We start from the raw sequence: 20,773 nt of genomic DNA on the forward strand, positions 1-20,773 counted from the left end.
CAGGCTGTGGAAAACTCTGCTCACCTGGCACTTCCTGCCCTTTGGAATTATGCCAAAGTCACTGCACAGCCAAGAAAGGGCAAACTGTAATATTTGGGAAGACAGGAATCAGTTTGCATCCCATACAGGAAAGTAAACCAACACACCAAAGGTGCTGCTGTTCCTGCAGCTCCAGAGGAGCATCTCTGGAAACAGAACCCAGTGACATGCTCAGAAAAGTGCTGAGTAAGACATAGGTGCCAGAGCAGCAAGACAGACCTCACAGTTTCCCAGCAGCGTTACAAACATTTTAGTTATTTTGTTGTTATCCCTGGCAAAAATTCTGGGGTAAGCTCACTGAATTGTAAGAACAAGAGGAAGAAGGCTGTAGCCCGATGGCCCTTCTTATCACACCCCTTCCCCACAGCACAACCCTCTGGTCAGCTTGGCAAAGCACAGCCTAGCCTCGAGCCTAGAGGGTTTGCATCTAAAACTGCTCCAAGAAGTCTTGGAGTAAGGGCTCCTAGAAGATTCTTTGACACAGTTCTGGCATCCCAGCTTGGCCACTTTTGACAGCTAATTTTACAACAGCAGCAGATCTCATACAGCAGCAGAACCTGCACAGCTTCAAGAGCTGCTGAACTGGAGAGGGTGACCAAGATCAGAGCACAATAACCTGATTCCACACAGAAGAACAGCCACCAGATCCCACCTACGTTATGTTTTCCTGAGGTAAATGTGTTCCCAAATTTAAAATAACACCTTAGCTCTTGCCTTGCCAGAATAAAACCTGATTTTCTTTCGAGCCTTCCTCAGGTCTCACACAGACCAGAAGGAATCTAACAGGTTCTCCAAGCACATCCATCTCACAAGGACAAACTGCTTGAAAGGGAAAGGATGGAGGCAACACCTACGGAGAACTCATAAACCAAGTAGGTGTGAGGACTGCAGCAGCTGGAGGATCCTCCCCACTAATCTAGAGGTAGCAAGTGAGAAGTTAAAAGGAAACATCCCTCCATTTCTGGCAGCATACCTTAGGCAAACTTCAGATGATAGGTGTTACTGTAAGGAATGACAAAGATGGAGTAGGATACGCAGGAATAAGAGAAAAAGCAAGCATGCAAAAAAGGAAAAAAAAGAGCCTGACTAGTGGTTAAGTCTGGTAAAAGAGCAGATTTATACTGAATGTAACAATTAGCAAAAAAAAAATGCATACAGAAATTTAATCTGTAGACTGCCTTTGTCTTCCTCTGATCACTGTACATTCCATAGTCCAATCAACTCTACAAGGAGGAAACAGATGTTTCTCCCTGTTAGTCTGTGACCCAACAAAGCCCAGCAAGTGCCCGTGGTAACCATATGCAAAATCTACTGAACAGTAAAAAGCACACATTTGATTAAAATGCAGAAAATGTTAAATCACAACCATCTACAAAAATACTGTATTTCTACGCAGTAAATATACCATTTCTCTCTTCTTTCAGGTTGACTTCAAATCACGCAAGTTAAGAATATCTTACAAACAGCAATGAGGAATCTTAATTTATATTTTACAAGAAAGCTTTCCTTGCAAGCTCCTATTTCTGAGGTGATCTGAAAAGATAAAGATCATTTGAGATAGCAGGTTAGTCAAAGTCCAGGGACCATTAGTCCAATTCCTGTCTCAAAATGTTTTGGTTTTTTTCCCCTCAGTAAACAAAAATGATAGCAGTCCTGTGGTCAGCCCTTAGGTTCCTGTCAGGAAGGATGGTTTTATCAGCAGTTCATGCATCAGAACAAAGGGAGAAAAATGAAACAGCAAAGAAGTGAGATGGATACTTGGTATTCCAGACTGTTGAAAGGGGTTTTCTGAGCCACACAATGAGCTCTCACTGCCTGAAGTCAGCAGAGATAGGAAATAACACTATCTGAACATACGCTCAAAACAGTTTGAAGAAATAAAGTTATACCCAGGCTGCTGCTGTAGACAGGAGGGTCTCACTGAGATTACAATCAGCAACGTGAACGAGCACAGGGATAGCACACATTTGGATAGACGACTTTTTGTTAAGACCTGCCAAAGGCAAAGGAAAGGCATAACATTTCCCTTATAATGAGAATGGCTTAATTTGCAGTTCCGCAATAAGAATTATTTACCATGAATCTTTGATTCCTTTCACCCAGGTTGCTACAGCAGCTCCTCCAGGATGGCACAAACACACCATTTCTCCGTGGCTCCTCTTTATCTCAAACAGGCTCTGCTACAGGGTGGTTTTCACCCCTGGCCTGTGAAATTTCTTGAGTTGCCTGATAGTGGAGACTTTCCACCATAAACACAGCAAGTCCAGGATTCTGTCCAAAAGTTATTAAGAAATACACAACATAGCGTGAAGTACGGCAAGGGTCATACTGAGACTTCTTTACAGAGCCTTATAGAAGTTGAGCACAGTCTCATTCAGAAGTACAATTCACCTCATGCAATCGAAATAATCAAAACTGACTTCAAAGAAAGGGGGATTTATTTTTATAAAGTCGTATTTAACTAAGGTCTAACCTCAGGCAAAAATCACAAATATTTAAGAAAGTCAAGACAGTAACACATTTTTAATAACAACAATAGTAATTACAACACACTGCCTTAAGTTTTCAAAGAATTTTACAAAAACCTTGATTAATCAATCCTCACAACACCCTTGTGAGATAGGTAAGTACTATTAGTCTCATTTTAGAGACAAGGAAACAGGCATGGAGAGTACGATCTGATCATCACCACAAATCAAATCCAAGAAGAAAACACTTGATTTTCTAGCTTCCTGCCATACATGATATGACTTCTTAAAAAGCAAAAAAAAGCTGGTCTTTAAATAAAGTTTATTTCTTATTCCTTTTAAGACACCTGGTTGAGTTTCACTCTAGTGTGAAACGGTACCTGCCAAGAGCTACTCACAGTAAGCAAGTGAAATTGGCAAAAAAGCACTTTTTTACAGACTCTGTGCTGTTGGAAGCTGTTTTTTTATTAAAAAAAAAAAAAAAAAAGACTCAACATAGATGCTTCCACGCTGCCAGAATCAAACAGTATCACTTCTCCTCAGGCAACAAGATACTCATTGAGGCCTATTGCAGTGCTGCAAAGACTTTGCAGAATCTGAAACAAACAAAACGAAACAGTAAGATTTCTTTGCTATTTCCAAACAAGGAATCTCTCTCTAGTGGGGCATCTTCTCCAGGAAGAACTCACTTGAGTACAACTGCACTGAAAGCAAAGAAAGATTTATTATCAGGAGATGCTGGTGGTGCAGCCAAGGTGCACATCTATCTCTTGAAAACCTGGAAATGTTCACATATTGTGCTCTATGTTAAAAGAGAGGGTCTGGAGGCACCAGACATCTCAGGAATAGAAAATAACTCCCAGTAATCAATTAGAACAGAAAAATTCCCTTGGCGTATAATTCCTGCACTGAACTATCCAGTGACAGCCTGGGATTAAAAATTCCTAACCACCCGATAAAATTCAAGTCAGCAGATTAACTCTTTGTAAAATGTCAACTCACTGCTGCCTGTTCACAAAGCCAGGCTCTGATGTTAGTGGAGAAACAGAAATGAAAATAGTCTTTCCACTTTCAGTTACATACATCTATTAGACACTATCACAAGTCCAGGAAGTTAGTTTCATGACAGCTCGACCTGAAGATCCTCCCCATACTTTCGGATCAGCTTCGTGTGGTTGTGGTCCACTGACCACTGCTCTGGGAGATGTTTGGGCTGCATGCTGTCCAAGAAATGCTGCCGCCAGCGTCTCTCCAACTGCATGAGGGAGCGCAGGCCTCCTTTAGCACAACACTGTACCACCTTCAGTCCATGTGGCATGTAGCTCTCATTGCAGATCCTGCCAGGACAAAAGCGGAGTTTATTTTCACACAAGTCCACTGTCAGACTCCATCTGACTCATCTAAAAGGAACAGCAAGATGCTTAAGATGCCTTCAGCTGCTTGGTTTAATTACAGCCACATGGTAAGCTAACCAGGAGGGGACCCAGGAGGGAGAATTAAACTTTGCTTCAGTGCCAGACTGCTTTCTGGAACACAGCTACAGTGGGAAGCCAGGTTCTTTGAAATGAGAAAGTGTTATTCTTTTATAGCAATACTAAATAAAGCTCTCAAGGCCCATTACATGCTCCTCAGGAGACAGACTGCAAATTTCCAAGGCAAGAACAATATGCTGCTCCAGAGCCTCAATCCTGCCCATTGGACTCCCTGCCTGGATATGTACTGAGATGTAACACTGGCACATTACAAACAACAGTGAGCTTAACAAGGAGAAAATATCTTCATGCAGTGAGAGACCAGATACTAGTTAAAAGATATTTGGGGAGGCTGAGAGAAAGATGAGTAAAGGAGACAAAGACAAATCATACCAGCAGTCTCCCACTCTGACACGTCCTTCAAAAGGAGCAGAAAATAGTGGAAGGGATGAGTGGTGAGTAAGAATAGATGGAGATTTCTGGAAAATAAATGGAAAGAGGGGGGAAAAAAAACACAAGGTCTACAGTCCACATACCACTACCAGGGTGGGGACAAGACAGTAAAATAAAAACACAGGAAGAAATCCAGGGTTTATCTGTCTGCTTAGAGACTCATGATAAAGCACAGACAGTTATCTTCTTTCTCTCCTTGATTTCCAGTGAAGTTTATCAGAGTACTATAAATCCAGACTCTTCAGGTTTACACAAGCAATAAAATTGTGCTTTTAGAGGATTTTTTTTTCCTGTGCAGAACAACTCCTAGTCTCAAATTCAGAAATCCCTTAACTTGACATTATTTTATGAAAGGTACTTCATATGCCAAGGAGACCAGCAATGGGTCTCATCTTTTTTTCATTTAAAGGCTTAGCAGGAAAATGTCAGCATGTACAAACCTCAGCTCTGCAAATGCTGCTGGATTTTGATTTGTTTCATTCATATTTACCCAAGGCTTCTTGTGTAGATTTCCTTTGCCTGAATTCACATGCTAACATAAATGACTAAAATATTATATCTACAGGTGGGTTTATTATACCTGGTTTCTAGACCAGCTGCTTCCTGCAGCATCTCTGGGGTCACAGCTTCTACGTTAAAGAAGTCCTTGATGCCTTGTAGGAGTTCTGCCTTTCGAGGGTCTGGCAGGCTGTCTGCATTCAGCAGAGCTCGGGCCCCGGAGCGCACCTGCCTGCGCAGAGGGTCCTCCAGCAGACGCACTCCTTCTTCAGAGCCAATAGGAGCACCAAACTCCTCAGCCAGCTGCTGCTTGAGATGGTTGTCATAGTAATTGGAGATGGCATGGCAGGAGGTGCAGAGTAGGAGCACGTCATGGGAGTTGTGGTCCTTCATCTGAATGGGGAAGTGCCTTCGATACTCGTGAGGAACAATGTTCTTTCTGGAGAAGAAGCAGAGGGTTCACTAAATTTGCCTGGAACTGCCACTCCCCAGTTCCTTTTCTGGCCCATAAAAGCACAACTAACAATACTGTAGTTGTACTAAAGTACAACTGATAATATTGGAAAACAAAGAACATGAGGGACAAGATTCACAAAGCACTAAGAGGATCCACAACTCCTTACTTGTATTTCTCTACACAAGCTTTCTGTATATCTCCAGTTTTTCTTGTTGTGACCTCACAGACTTCAGGTCACATAAGTCTTTCAAAAACTTAAGGATCAAGTACTAGCAGAAGCAGTATATTTATTTTGTTCCCACACCATGGAAACAGCATGCGTTTGCATACTGCTGCTCCCTGTAATTAAAATTGTAAGACTGTACAATCAATGAATATACAGATGATAATAGTATATTTGAGAGCTTGGCTTATGTAATTATTACACTAGAGCAGTAAAGGACACTCACCCTGGCCTGGGCTCACTTACAAAACTCCAGTGGAGCAGATCTCCAGAAGAGATCTTTCCCCACTGGCAGTCAGCTCTTAAATGGGTCTAGGAGAGGTGCAGCCAGGCTCCATCCCTTCCTGCAGCACAGGTGAATTGCCTTCACCTGCGCTCCTCTGGCTGACTCATTGCTCACCTCAGGTGATCAATCAGAGGCCATGATTCAGCAGCCCCACACAAAGACATATACAAGCCAGCTCCTTCCTCACTAAGAGTGAAGATTGGCCTGTTCAGTGTCAAACTTACCCAGATGTAATTGATCATGGAGCAATCAAACAGCAGTGGACCAGCCAAGATGTGAACAAGCAGAGTGTTTCAGGCAACTAACTTCTTGATGCCAAACTAGATGCAGACTTCAGTCCCATTTTACGTGTTTTTCTCTTATCCCACTGAACAACTCACCGAATATAGGACTCCCGTTTGCCACATACAACACACAGGTTTTCTTTAACCATCAGATAATAATCAACTTCAGACTCAGGACGTCCTGAAGGCTCAAACCGCAGCTTCACAACAAATGGGTCTTTGCTAACTAGATCTGAAAGAGTAAAGGCAAAGAGAATATTCAAGACAAATTTGTATTTAGATCTATGATAATGATGTTAGAGCAAGAGAAACATTCAGGACAGCATTTTTAATAAAAAGGGGTACCAAAAATCATGCCCTGTGAATGAAATACAGTACAAAAGTGCTGTATTTCAAACACCAGCTGGAAAAATGGTATGCTCACCTCCAATCCCCTTGTCCAGATACCACTGAGCTTTCTTGCGATCACAAGTGCACAAGGGCTGTCCATCTGGTGCATGCAGAAAGCAGTTGTCATACAGTGGAGATTTTCTGTAAATAAGGACAGCACTGCAGAAACTATGATAGCATAACAGATTTATCTATAGTGATGCACCCCATACTGCAGCCACCTGCAAATCAAGCATCAGCTACCTAAGACCATAACTTTAAAGTTTCAGTGAGATAATTTGTTTAAAACTTAAGTGTGAAGAACAATTACTTCATTCTTCCAAGAGCAGTGTTAAAAACAAACAAACAAAAATCCCACAACACTCTTGGAGCACAGGTAATTCACACAGTATTTGCTCAGTCCACTGTATATTCACTCAGTGAAGTTCTATCAACTAAAAAAAAAAAATATGCAATCTAGCTAAAGGATTTCTGCTGATGTCCTTGGGGATGAGCGGGAAAAAAAAGAAAGCAATAATGACATGGCAGGAATCTTTCCACCACACAGCAATGCTTCAGCTCTAACAACATCATAAGTGAGAGTACATTCAAACTAAACATGCTTACAGAAGGGAAGAAAATGACTTTTGAAATCACATCCAATCTTATTACAGAACAACAGAACAGTGTGCCGGAGATACTATAATGAACAGTGAGTCTACAGATCTCTCATGAAATCAAGCATGGTTAAAAACAAATAAAACAAGCAAACATAGTGAGATCTCATTCTAGCTTGGAATGCAACTTTGTTTAAATTTCATTCTTCCCATGAGGTGCAATCTCTGTGCTATGACACAGGTTACAAGTTCAAAAACAAAATCTGAAGGGACTTACTGTGTACAACACAATATTGTTAATGACTGATAATGAAATCAGTATTATAGATTACATTACAATGTCATCCAGTAAACTTGAAAAGGAGAAAACAAATACTGAAATGAATGTTTTTTTCTTCCTAAATACAGGTAGTCACAGAAAATTTCACAGAAAATCACATCCATGTGATTCATTTTATTAGAGTGCATCTAAACAAAACCAAACATGCTGGTTCTCCATGTTTCCTACTGCACTAAGAGACCTCTCCTACTTGTTTTATTTAAAAGAACAAAACTTGCAATAGCAAAAGACCATAGGAATTTACGATTTGCCCTACAAAACAGCCTGCTGGTTGGGGAACCTAAATACAGCAACAGCTATCCCTGCAAGGACAGAGTAGAACTGTCCCCTCCTTTCTCCATGGCCCACACAGAAATGCAACACTGTCACTGCTACAGATGGTCCTTCCCGCACTGCCTGGCACCTCACATCATCTTTCAGGTCTGCTCAGTCTCTTGACACCTCTGAACTGGAGCAGTTCATGAGGCAGACGCTGTTCACAAGATCTGCTCTACCCAGTTTTACACTTTTTCCCTGGTGTCTCAATATTATAAGGAAAGGTAAAAAACAAAGATATCCTCTCGATCTTTTCAAGACCTAATACAGATCTGAGTGCTCCTGCCAACTTTCAATAAAGAAAAGCTGGGAAAACAGAAATAGGAATTGGTTCTCATGACTGCTGAGACTTGTGTTTCCCTCCCTTGCTTGGATTATCCACTTTATTTAACAAGTAGAGCAAGGAGTATCAATCAGTTTTCAGCTGTGGTTCAAGGAGTAAAATTTACTTAGATATTTACCTTGCAGAATATCCCACACCCAGAGGCTTTCGCTTTTGCCTCCGAGGATCTCTCACTTGCTGACTGCCAGAGGAATGGACATTCACCAAAGATTTCCGATTCTTTCCTTTCTGAGGAGAACGTGCCTCTCCACTCTTGTCCTCTCCTGTGCTGCCACTTTTTCTTCCTTTAAATGGGATATCCACCAAGCCTTGGCATTTACTCAATACTTTTTCCCAAATGGAAACAGAGTTTTCACCTTTAGATGTAGCAGGGAGACAGGCAAATCCCAGCAAATGGAGGAACAGAGCCACCGAGACCTGGGCATCTCTAGCAGCATAGAGAACCTGCAGGAAAGCATAGACATTGACACACTGGCAAATAGCAAACACTTCCAAGCACCATCAGTCTTTAACACTAGATCCAGCAAAGCTGGATTTATTTCTCTTCAAAACTCACACAAAACTCTGGCAGTTAAGTCACACTTTTGTACCACTGCATATGCCACGTTTTAGGGTCAGTCAGGCCTGAAATGCTCACAGGCACTCCCACACACTGCCTACTAACATTCAACGTGATTATTTGTCCTGTCACTCCCTCTACTGGTCACTGATATCGTAGACATCCGCAGCATGACTGAAGAATGTGAGCAATGAGGGAAACCACAATAGCATACAGATGGTGAACGTAGCTTTGGTTTTCAGCATTTCTCTGATACTGCTCTGACTGCTATGTATGGGAAGGGGAAAAAAAGTGAGGATTTGGGTGCACAAATATTTCCAGGGATCCTGCCTTAAAAATCTTCAAGAATTAAAAGAAAGCAAGAGGCAAGAATCCACTGAGAATTATAGAAAATCACCTTCACAGAAAAGGAGGGAAACTCAGGCATAGAATCCATAACTGACTTCACATCACAGATACACAGAAGCTACTGAGGCAGAACTCAAAGAAGGCACAAATCTCCATATTACATTGCCTTTCCTCTCATAAAAAGAGTTCCTTTTTCTCCAAAAACACTAAGTTAAAGTGGAAGACACACCTGATCTTGTGTCAGTTCTTCTGCCTCCCAGTTGCTGCAACGCATATGAGGAGACTTGTCAAGCGGGCAGTTCAGGACTTTTTCAGCTAAAGACTTAAGGCTAAGGCAGTTGTGAAGTAGATCCTTCCTTTAGTTTTAACAAAGAAAGTGAAACAAACATATTAAAAACAAAACTAAACACTCATGCAAATTCGGATGGCCTCATACAGCCTGATTCTGCCAGAACTGAGCGCACTTGATGCATGACTCCCACTCAAGCAGCATATAGCTAGCTGCCTGTCAGCTTTACAAGCCCTCCCCCTCCACAAAAATGTCCATCTTAGACTTGGCAATTATCTAGTGTCTGCAGTATGCAAAACAGGCAAGGCTGGGAGCTGATAACATTTAAGGCTGAAGTATTCTGCTCTGAACTACCTGCTGATCAAATAGAGAGATCTGGCATTGAGTGATGGACTGTGTGTCCCAGGGATTCTAGAACAGAATCCAACCAATCCAAGCCTGGAGATATTTTTTGAGGAGTACAAGAGCCAGGAATGGCTCAAGAGGAATCCTGGCTTCTAGGGACAAGAAGTCCATCCTCCACAATACAAAGGCACCACCAGGTGAGCAAGATCATGCTCCACACCACTAACATCACACATATAGCAAACATGAAGAATATTCAAAGTAAAACATTTTATTTTAGGATCGATGAGGAATGACATCACAACTGCAACCTATAAATGGAAGCAGTGTCATTATAAAATAATATTAAAACTAGTTTTAGCCACTTTTCAAGAAATCCTGTCATTCAGCAGTTCCACTTATGTGCCACTAGCATATTTACCCATACCAGTAGGCAGCGTACTCAACGTCTGCATACATGGTGATCACTCTGCCTGCATTATATCACGGTACTTGGCCTTTATACAGGCTGAAGCATGATACTCAGAAAAGCCTTTACAGGTATTACAGGAGAAGACTGACATGATTAATACTCATGAAGGTTTCCTTTTATTTCAGACCACAAAATACAGGCATGACATGTTCTTGGGATGCTGCTGTCAATGCTCATGCCCTCCAAGAGAGTGCACCACCTTGAGAACTCCATACCTACCTGGCATCATCCAGCACACAGAAACCGTCTTTTAAATATTTAAACAATACAAATGATGCCCTCAAAACATCTGCCTTTGTCTTCAGACACTCACCGCTGCCTCATGGCTAAATACCGGAGATCCACACTCCCTTTGACTGGAAGACTATAATCCTGAAGTAACTTGCAGGCGTCTTCCCAGCATCCTACTCCTACTTTCAACACAGCATCATCTGCCATGATGTCCAGGAGGGTCTTTGGGATAGGCTGTCCACTGGCAACAAGCCTGGGCAACCGAACAAGAATGCAAAGGCCACTGGAAGAAGCCATCTGTAGGAGGGATACGGGATTTGCTTTTCCCTCCACAGATACCTGAAAGACAAAAATCACAGGCTGAGTTTTAGCATTACTGGTAAAACTGCAGCTGGAACAAATTATAGAAGAGGCCACCAAAGATGGGAAATACTTGTCAGAATATGCAGTCAAGAGTTGTTACAAGCATCTAATCTTTTTTCCCTTGAACATTAAGTGATCTGTCCCACAGCTTATTATTACTGTTCCACAGCAGCTACTTCTTGCTACACTCCTACAGGAGAAATTTCCCTCCTCTAACCCCTACCCCCCATGGGGGGGGAGCTTAATCCTCCTCAGCATTCCTAAACCCTCCTCAGCACAAAGCCACTCTCCATATAAGTGCTTATGGCAAACACATTGTTTAACTGCGGTTATACTAATGAATATGATGTGAATAAATTTCCAGCCAGAAACAATGGCAAAGTCGAGCTTTATAAATGACTCCAAGTCCGCGTTGAGAGTTCACATAAGCAAACATGCAAGCGGAATCAGAGCCCTGCTCCCTGGGACAGCCAGTGAGCTGTAGCTACTATCAGTAGATAAGAACATCTCCAATTCTGGTTTATTATCTTTGAGAGATACTTTCCCCAGTACATAGCTGGATTTAAGATAGCATAAATCCAAACCACTTTTACAAAATCACATTTAGAGAAACACGATACAAAGCACAGAGCGCTTTTGAGCCATACAACGATCACCGCACGTTTAGAACCAGATTTATCACAACAACCCAGCAAACAAATACAACACGAATGAACTCCCTACCATCGGCAGACTTAAACGCGAGAATAACCACCGTTAGCGGGTACTTCGCTGGTGCCACGAGGGATAATAAGTTTCAACGGTTGACCAAGCTGTATCCATTCGGGCAAGGACTCACCCCTCCCCAAAGGATTTCCTACGACAATTCGCAACCGAAAGGAGAGGCGTTCCGATCACTCACCCACTCGCAGTCCATTCCAAGCACCGGCCACTTCTCCAGCTCCTTCTTCAGCAAAGGCTCCACCTGGTCCCACTCCTGCCGCTCCGACACGATCACTATATCTGCGCCGAGGCTCCTTTCCACCCAGGAAAGGGTGGGGGACGCGAACAGGGGCAGCGCTTCTCTGCCCCCCGCCTCGCTTTCTTTCTCCTCCGGCCGCTCCCCCGCCGCCTCCTCCCGCAGGCGCCCGCAGCGCGCTCTGCCACTCCGGCGCTGGGCGGCCTTCCACAGAACCAGCCCCCCCGCGGCGATACCCAGCAAGGCCGCCAGAGCCACGGGCACGGCCGCCTGCCTGGGCATTATGTAACCCTGCGCTTCACCCTCTCGGAGCGGCACGGTCAGCTTTTATCATGGCCTGCAAAGAGAAAGGAGAGGCGGGCGTTAGAGACAACGTAGCGACACGCGTTCCGAGCTCCGAGACACCCACGTCCGTAGCTGGACGAGGCGAGCTCCGGGCACGGGAAGCATCCTGCCGGCGGCGAAGCCCCGCGGCCGCCGCTCAGCACGGCGCTCCCCTGGGTGCCCCCGCAGCGCCCCGATGTTCGGTCGCTCGGGGCTTCTCCCGGGACGCGTACCGCTACCCCTCGCTCCCAGCTGGGCCCCGCCGGCCCACCAGCCACCTGCGTTTCCGCGGAACCGGCTGCAGGAACCCCTCGCGGGGCGGCCGCGGCGCGCACCGGGACGCTTAGAGAGGCGGACGCTTCCTCTTCCCCGCGGCTGCGGGCGGCCCGTGGGCGCCGCCATGTTGTACGGCAGCCGGTCTCGGGGGTGCCGCCGCCGCCGCCCGGGCCTGCGGGCGCGGCCGCGGGGGAGGCGGCCCGCGGCGGGCGGGAGGACTGCTGGGGAGGCGGCAGGCTGCGCCGCGGGGGAAGCGGAGCGAAGCGATAATGAGGAACAGGAAGCGGTGGGGAGAAGGGAGTAACAAAGGCGGGATGGGAAATAGAAACAGGAGCGTCGCCTGCTTAGCAGCGAGTGTGAAACAGGTGGAAGGAAACAAAGGGGGAAGTCGCGTGGAGAGGGATAAGGGTTTAAGAGAGGGATCGTTTCTGTCAAAGCTCGGGAGAACCACGTGTGGGGAACTGCGGAGACGTGACACCATGCCCGGCACACGGAGAGCAGCTGCAGCTACTAGGGATTGTCACCATTGGGCCTCAGTGCCAGCAAACAAGTTCCCAGCACCGATCTCATGGGAGCTCACAGACGCCAGAGTGCCTCACTCCTTCACATTTCTTCACAGTTCCCCTTGTTTCCAAATGTGCTGACAGACCCCAGCTATTTGCATCCGCATAAAGGAGACCCCAAGGCCACGGGAAATATTGCTTCCGATGGCTCTGACTCTGTGGCAAACTCCATTCTGTTTTACTCTTTGCCTGTTGCAGAGCTCCCTAGCAGCTGGCGTTTTGCAGAACGCTGCAGCACAGGGGCTGTCCCCAGGGGAAGCGCAGATGGAGCAGTGCTCAGTTTGGGGGAGATCAGTCGCAGCCTAAGCTGCTGCTTGCTCTGAGAAGTAGACCCAAGCCCAAGCACAGTGAGGTGGTATCAGAGCTCACAGCTGATGGGATCACCTCAGGAAGTTTGTTTTCCGTCAAATTGCTTGGTTTGTGCACGCAAATCCTTTTAACTGAAAGTAACAGCTCCTGCATGCTGTCCTTCTGCAAAGCCCCACAATCTTGCTCTACAGGGAAAAAAAAAATTGTCTTCATTTTTGCATTTATTCCCCAGGGCCTAGAGAACAGTGCAATCTGCCAGGCTGCAGTGACTCCCACCTGGTTCATTCACCCCCACAAGAAAGACGGGCTTCTCTCTCACAACCATACATGAGCTGTGGCTTCTCCACCCACCCCCTGCCAACCAGTGTAGCAGACACAGCTGGGAGCTGAAATGCGGGTCACAGGGCAGGATGCTGCTACTCTGAGGCTCATCACATGATTCAGTGTACAGACAGGAGGACAAGCTGGAGTAGCCTGCCTGTCGTGGAGAGTTCCCACAGTTACATGGGGACGTTCTTTTGTCTTTTCTTCTCTTCCTCCCCCCCTCTTCATTCTCCTGCCTTCTCCAGAGCATATACTGCTTTGTTTTACAGGGTCATCATCACCTAGCACAGACCTGGAGCACCACTAGGATATTAGCACAATTCCTGTTAAGCCTGACTGACCACTTCCTGCTCCCTTGCTGCAGCACCAGCATTCCTTAATGACAAGAGCACAGATTCAGGGAACTGAGCTGGGGCTGAAAAAAGTTAACATCTGGAGACACTACACACGTACTTCAGAGACCATGTAATCAAGAGCAAGGGACAGGAAGAAGACCCTCTGTGAAGACTGCAGAACCCAGCTGCCCTGTTAGGGGGTGAAGGGTATCTGTAAAAACTCTGTCAGACTCTCAAGAACTTAGAAATCCGAACAAATCTGCAAAGTTTATTAGAAGTGTGCTGTTACAAATAAACTGACATCCACCTAGAAATCTGAAATAGACCAGTCTTTCCTTTTACAAAGTGTTTGTTTTAGTTTCTAAGGTGATAGGAATTTTGTGTAAATTCATAAAGGAGGGGGAAATTAAATGCCTTAGCATTTAATCACACAACAAAAGTCTTGCAGAGAAGATCCAATGTAATACCCAAGCTTTTGAACAATAATGGAATTGTATCCTTAGCTGCATCTAAAACCTTTGTTCTCTATGGCATTACTGACATCAACAGAGTCCTGTAAACCACAAGTCTCTTTAACAGCTTGTCTTACTACCTACATACTTGATAAATTCAAGTATGAACATTAAAGTAAAAATAAATGAAAGTAACAGATGCACGAGTGTGCTCTGGCAGGGGAAAAAAAAAAAAAGTTCCCAAAGCTTGATGGGGACACTGGAGAAGAAAAGAACCAAGTGAGTAAAAAGTAACCAAGTGGAAAAGTAACCAAGTGAGTAGACACCAACTACTGGCATAACCTTACTTACTGGAAATCTGTTGCAGCTGGTAACTGAGGCTTTTACATGACAAACAGCTAAACTTACTTTTTCTTCTCTCTGGTATCTGATTTGAGATCTTTACAGAGACCGCAGCCAGAAGATTCATTTTTAGCCTGATTTCTTAAGTAAGTCTGTTGGCTCTTCTGCCTGTGGATCCCCTTTTTTTCTCCCTTTCCTTGCCAAAAAAGCATGTCTAAGCCATTGCCCAATTCCATCTAAATTTGTACAAAGAGATAGAGCTTTCAAAGGTGACTACTGTGGAATGCAAAGCCAAGCTTGAGATAGACCATAATAAAATTGCCACTGATAAAATGGCAAGCATGTGCAGACACTGCTTAATATACATCAGAGAATCCACACAGCAGTGCCACATCAGGACAAATCCATAGGAAAGCAGACTTTGCTTGTTATGCTGATCACAGAAAAAAGAAAAAAAAAAAAAAATATATATATATACTTATAATCCCATTAGCTCATCCTTTAACAGAGGGAAGAGTACAGTAAATGACTCAGTGTTCAAAGGAAAATCAATGATAGTGGAATATCAAAGAAAAGAGGCTCCAGTCAAGACTTAAATTGCTGTTAGCAGACAATGAGCAGAGAGCTGCATGTAGTCCCCACTAGCTCATTAATAACACTCCATTTGGGCCCCATCCCAAGCTACATAAGAAAGCCAAACTCACATTTCAACTGCTAATGTCATTTATCTTCCTCGTGTGGATGCTAGTAACCCCATGACTATATATTCAAATAAGTAATTCTGAGTAGGATTTGTTTTAATAAGGCTGATCTCAGGGAAGTAGTAGGACCACTTCTTTTGTCAAAAGTCAGAATGACATCAGTTTGAAATCAACTGTCAATCCACATCCATAAAGGCTCAGTTTCACAATGCAACAAGGTGGATGAAAGGTTTAGCTCCTGGTTGAAAAAACAATTCTGCTTCCCTCTTCTGCCCATAGCCTTCCTTCTGCTGCCACACTTCTACAAACATGGGTGCCAGTTTGATTCAAGGAATTTAGTGAACAGAAAGCTAGTAGGAAAAATAGAGTTTTCTTGTGGTTTAACTCCTTGGACTGCTCACCATAGAGCCAGATCTCAGTGAAACTATATCCTCAGCCAAAGGATGAATCAACTGCAACTCAGTCAGTGAAGGAATCTGCCAGAGTTTGCATGTTTTGCAAAGAATCTGATCTGCTTTCAGAGGTGTGAGCTGCCAGATTGATCCCATGAGGATGAGCTGTATTAACATGAATCATCATCAACATATTTCTTCATTAATTGCCTACTCTTTCACTGTAGGAATAGAGAGGAATTTCACAAATCCATTTCTTGAAGAGCTGATCAACTTACCTAAATGGCTGAGTTCCAGAAGATAAAGTAAGTTGGCCTCAGCTAATGGTTGCTGAGAAAGTGACATTCCCTACATATCCCAGAACTCTGCTTCCAGCTACACATTCCTGATTGGCCTGTGCTGATTTTGGCATTCATCAGGACACTTCTGTGAGCCAAATGAACTCTGAAAAGTGATAGACAAACAGGTCCAAAGAGTAGCAGCACCAGTACAAAGAAAGTGACAGAGCACAAAGCCAAGAAAAGTAAATCCTCCTTACAGAAGCTACAAGTCATTAAATAGGCTCGGCTGCATGTTAAAGCTACATCTTAAGCTGAACAGCCCCAAGGGGTGATTGGGAGAATGGTGCTTGTTCTTCCCACCTTTCAGCTCTGTGAAATGAATGAATAAGCAAAAGACAAAAAACCCAGAAGCTTTAGTTTCTGCTAGAGGGAATAAACTCTATTTATTTATTTATTTATTTAATGTTATGGCTAAAATATAATATCACCTTCTTTGCTCACTCTCCTTTTCCTTCTATCTCCCCATACGTCCCACCATCAAATAAATAAATAAATAAATAAATAAATGACCCCAAGCCTGTTTTCAATAAATAAAAGCCTTTACCCCTCCCCATCTCCTTCTCTACCTGTCTCTCTGGTGCATTTGTAGACTGATTCCACAGACATCAAACTACCAGCATTGGATTCTCCATTTCCACTGTGGATTAACCAAAGCCATTCAGAGGCTCAGCAGAGCTCAGAAAAAAAAAAAAATGTACTTGAGCCTCACTGTGTTTGACCTGACACAATTAAGTATGCTTCACTTTAAATCTCATTTTACCTATTTAGCCTTCCTTCCAAGTGTTCTTAGACAGATTCTCCTCACGCTGCGTCACAGAGCTGTATTCTGCTTTCATCCTCCCACGTTTTTTTTCCAGAGTTATCGCATCTGAAATACAAGTACCACCTCTATGCAGATGATTTACAGATCTGCTCCTTTCCCCTCAAATCATAACCATTTTCTCTCTCTGGGGATGACTAGCAGGACGCTATAGCTCAAAGCTAGAACCTGGTTCTTTCTCTTCCCTGGATGTCCTCTTCTTTGTGTTATCTGTGGACAACACCACCAGCCTACCAACGATTTCAAGCTTCTATGTCAACTTTTAGCTATGGTTGTATAGATTCTAGCATCCAGGCTGTGCCTAAATTTAGACTTGTGGTACATGGCACCTGTAAGACAAGGCCCTTTGATCCATCCACACAACTAAGACTTTTGTTTAGGTCTTTTTCTTCCATAACTGAGCTGCTCCAAACACCTTTCCCTCCAGCATTAACCAGCTCAGCTCATAACACAACAGCCTTTAACAGCTGTAAATTCCATGATTTGACAATACAGTAAAGCTGACTATAGCCTTCCCATTAACGATCAAATACACCACAGCCATCAAATGGAAACCACTAATTCAATTGTAACTCATTCTGCCAATTTAAATTTCATCAGTAGAAATGTTGATGGGATAATTTTGTACCGGCAGACATTCAAACAACATCTGGTATTGTCAGTCCCTGCAGAGGCAGAGGAAAAACAGTAGAACGGGCACAAACTGATGTGAGGACAATGTGACAGCATGGCCATACCTGGTCTGGACTATTTAGAAGTGCTGGGAAATCTGGGTGTACACAGGCCTAGAATTAGCAACCTTGAAACCACAGCCTAAGATTATTTATGTAGATAATTACTCTGACCACATCACTTCTCTGTTGGAAACATTCTGATAGTTCCTTGTCCTGTATTGCATCAAACATTGTTTACTCATCTACATTTCCAAGAGCCTCCACAGAAAGTCACTCCCTGTTCATTATCTCCCATTTCCTTTTCAGTTGGCTCCTCCTTTGTATTGTCCACTTGTTAAAATTACAATCAAAACATTTTTGTGCTTTATTTCATGCTGCTTTTGAGGCATGGAGGAGACTACAAACATCCTACAAAATTCAGCTGCTTCAGCAGTCAGTACAAACAGGCCCTGAACTATCTTGTCAAACTGCAGCCTGGCCTAACCTAGGCCAGTTTGGCCCACAGTATTCAGACAGTCCCACTACAGCTCCCTACATTAAAATATGTCCCACAAAACAGTAATTTGTGGAAGTTGAGTTGGTTTTAAAAAGTACTGTCCATACCTCTGTTCCATTCCAAGCTGCAGAAGTTTCTCACTGAGCTAGAAAAAGGCACTTCATTGATGTCACTCCAGCATGATTCAGACCCATTGTCCAAACATTTTGATGAGATTACAGCATTCAGGCACTAGCACAGCAACATGTTATTTTCAGAGAAAAATACTACTACAGTACAGGTCACAATGATTTTAAGTGTTCAATATTTTCAAAATTAATTTAAATAAGGGAATCAGAATGCAATGCAAAAGAAACACCTACCAGCACAGTTTTAATCTATAAGGTCTTGAAACAATATTGCATTTAGCAAAAAAGGCAGGCAGTCTGCTATTGGTTTTCTTTCAAATTCTGACAACATGATAATTTCTTTCTGACTCCTGAAATACGTGACTAAAAAGCCTCAGTGAAATCTTTCCTGAAAATCCTGGCAATGGAGATTTAGGAAGTAATTTAATTTATTTACATCTGACCATGAAAGTTCACAGCCTTCCTAGAGACTAGATTCAGTACATGAAGGAAAACCTCTGGAGATTTTATTATGCCGTATCACAAATGAAAAGTTCTTACATCTATTTGTTTCAGCATAGAAACAAAAAAATACCTGACCTACCCAATAATTCAGAAAAGGAGAGAAAATGAACCACATGTGACAGAAGTGACAGCCACATTACGTAATGTATTTCTGGAAGGCTCTCGGATCATACAGTGATGCAAGCTGCATTGGAAGAGGAGAGGATGAAATACAAACTGCTGGAGACACTTCAGAGTTCATAGGTAGAAAAATATAATATCACTAAACTGGGAATTTAGAAATAAACAACAGTTTTGGATGTAATTGTAATGCTGTTGAATTTCATAGCATGCAGGCAAAAGAGTAACAAAGTAGGATTTATACCAATACAATTCACCTGTGCCTGCAGCTAGGGTAATAAACACAAATCATGACAGACAGGGCCCTTGCCTCCCTACACACCTTACCCTGCAATAGCTGGCTCTCCACAGCTGGAACTGAGCAGCTCAGCTACAGTGTTCTCAGTTTCCACTTCCATATTAACATTTCTAACCATCATCCCAACAGAAAACATTTCACAGACTGTATAGATATTCCCTTTATATGGTTATTGTGTCTTTAATTAACCTTTAAGTTCTGATCTTTACGCCTATTGTTATAACACATGGAAAAGTTGAAATACAAGAGGCATTCAGTGGTTTTTTAAATTCCATTAGAAGCCGAATGTTTGTTACTTTGTTAAAAGCAAGGCAATAGTGATGTCAACTAAGCAAGCATGGCTTACAGGTGTAGTTTTTTTGTTTGTTTTTTTGTTTTTTCCCCAAGCACCCAATTTTCTCTAGTGAAATTGCTTAAGCTCCTGCTGAGAAGCAGCCCCTGAACATGGCAACATCCCAGCAGCACCAGTTGTTGCTGTCACATCACAGTTTGTATCAGGAAGGGGTTTGGTTTGTTGTTTTTTTAAAGTCTGGGGACTCCCAGTTCTCAGTGGGCACAGTGCTGCGCAGGGCAGGTCATGGCTGTCAGGCCAATTTCTCACCTTCCCAAACCACACCTTCCCTAGGTGCTGCTTCTCAGGCACCTGTGGGAAAATCCAGACCTGACAGTTTCATACTGCAACTGTGGGACTACATACCTTATGTGTGTGGGACAGGAACCACTTACCAGATGATGCTCCTGTTGCCCCCACACAGTATCAGGACTTAAACGTGGAAGACGCAGTCCTGTGAAGGAGAACAAAGAACATGGTTTTTCCTTATGAACCCATTTAGTACACAGTTCAACACAACACAGTTCAGTTCCACCTCTTTAACTGTCTGTCTTTTAGGGTTGCTAAGAAGAACGAGATTCACCCTTGCTTCCTCTGGAGCAGAGTCCTGAGAGCACAAGGGGCACCCCCCTCTCATCACCATTTGAGTAGGGGGAGGATGGAGAAGGCAAGCAGCCACACCTCGCATTGCCCACAGAAACTAAAATCAACAAGTTCCTGCAGACACACTGCTGGAAATCTCACAGAAGCTGTTCAAGGTTAGGGGAGGATAAAGCCCAGTTCCAGGAGGGCACACGTGGGCGTCTTACCCTCACACCCCTCCAGCTCCTACTCGGCCGTGCCTCGGTTTCCCCCTCGGGCCAGCAGCACGGAGCGGGTGTGGGGGGAACGGACCGCTCATCGCCTCCTCCGGCCGGGCCGGCTTCCAGAAGCGACGCGGTGGGGAGTGGGACTCGAAAAGAGGACAGGGGAGCGCCGCGATGAGCGACTCGGAGCGGCGCCCACCCGCAGTGGCACCTGCCCGTTGGCGGTGGGGAGCCTCGCACGGAGAGCGGCCGCGGATCCCGAGAGCTGCGAGTTTCTCGGCGCCCCCCCGCGCCGCTACGGAGTTAAAAACGGCGGCGCGACGTTAGAGCCGGGCCGGCGGCGGGGAGGCGCGGGTTGCAGCTGAGGATCAGCTGCTGAGGGGAGTGGGGAGGAGCCAGCGGGATCAGGAAGCGGCGGAGTGTCTAACACCTCTCTGCCATGGCTGGCTAAAGAAAAATCATCATAACCATAACAAGGGGGGAAGCGGGGGAGGGGAGGCGGCGGCGG

General features: G+C 44.2%; 1 protein-coding gene across 5 annotated transcripts; it reads right to left on the reverse strand.

Annotated features, from left to right (window-relative positions):
- Positions 1 to 2,978: 2,978 nt before the first annotated feature.
- Positions 2,979 to 20,739, reverse strand: EXD2 (exonuclease 3'-5' domain containing 2). Of its 5 annotated transcripts, XM_048948187.1 has the most exons (10): positions 20,269 to 20,739; positions 19,855 to 19,913; positions 11,673 to 12,066; positions 10,491 to 10,747; positions 9,301 to 9,427; positions 8,283 to 8,608; positions 6,605 to 6,711; positions 6,277 to 6,412; positions 5,013 to 5,369; positions 2,979 to 3,844 (listed from the first exon to the last, which is right to left on the reverse strand). In XM_048948187.1, the coding sequence occupies exons 3-10, from the start codon at positions 12,009 to 12,011 to the stop codon at positions 3,628 to 3,630; spliced, it is 1,866 nt and encodes a 621-aa protein (XP_048804144.1). In that variant the 5' UTR covers positions 12,012 to 12,066; positions 19,855 to 19,913; positions 20,269 to 20,739; the 3' UTR covers positions 2,979 to 3,627. The 5 variants fall into 5 exon arrangements, with proteins under 5 accessions (XP_048804144.1, XP_048804143.1, XP_048804141.1 ...); XM_048948186.1 differs by lacking the exons at positions 19,855 to 19,913; positions 20,269 to 20,739 and adding an exon at positions 16,026 to 16,397; XM_048948184.1 differs by lacking the exons at positions 19,855 to 19,913; positions 20,269 to 20,739 and adding an exon at positions 12,332 to 12,464.
- Positions 20,740 to 20,773: the final 34 nt, after the last annotated feature.

The sequence above is a fragment of the Lagopus muta genome, chromosome 6, assembly GCF_023343835.1.
Source record: "Lagopus muta isolate bLagMut1 chromosome 6, bLagMut1 primary, whole genome shotgun sequence".
NCBI classification, from domain to species: domain Eukaryota; kingdom Metazoa; phylum Chordata; class Aves; order Galliformes; family Phasianidae; genus Lagopus; species Lagopus muta.

Bases quoted from the DNA above. Each gene is read 5' to 3' on its own strand.
- EXD2 (XM_048948187.1), bottom strand. From the start codon at position 12,011: ATGCCCAGGCAGGCGGCCGTGCCCGTGGCTCTGGCGGCCTTGCTGGGT. The intron at 9,428-10,490 runs GTGAGTGTCTGA...TTAAAACTAAAG, and splicing joins TATTTAGCCATGAGGCAGCG to GAAGGATCTACTTCACAACT. The intron at 3,845-5,012 runs GTATAATAAACC...TTGTCCTGGCAG, and splicing joins GCAGCTGGTCTAGAAACCAG to GATCTGCAATGAGAGCTACA.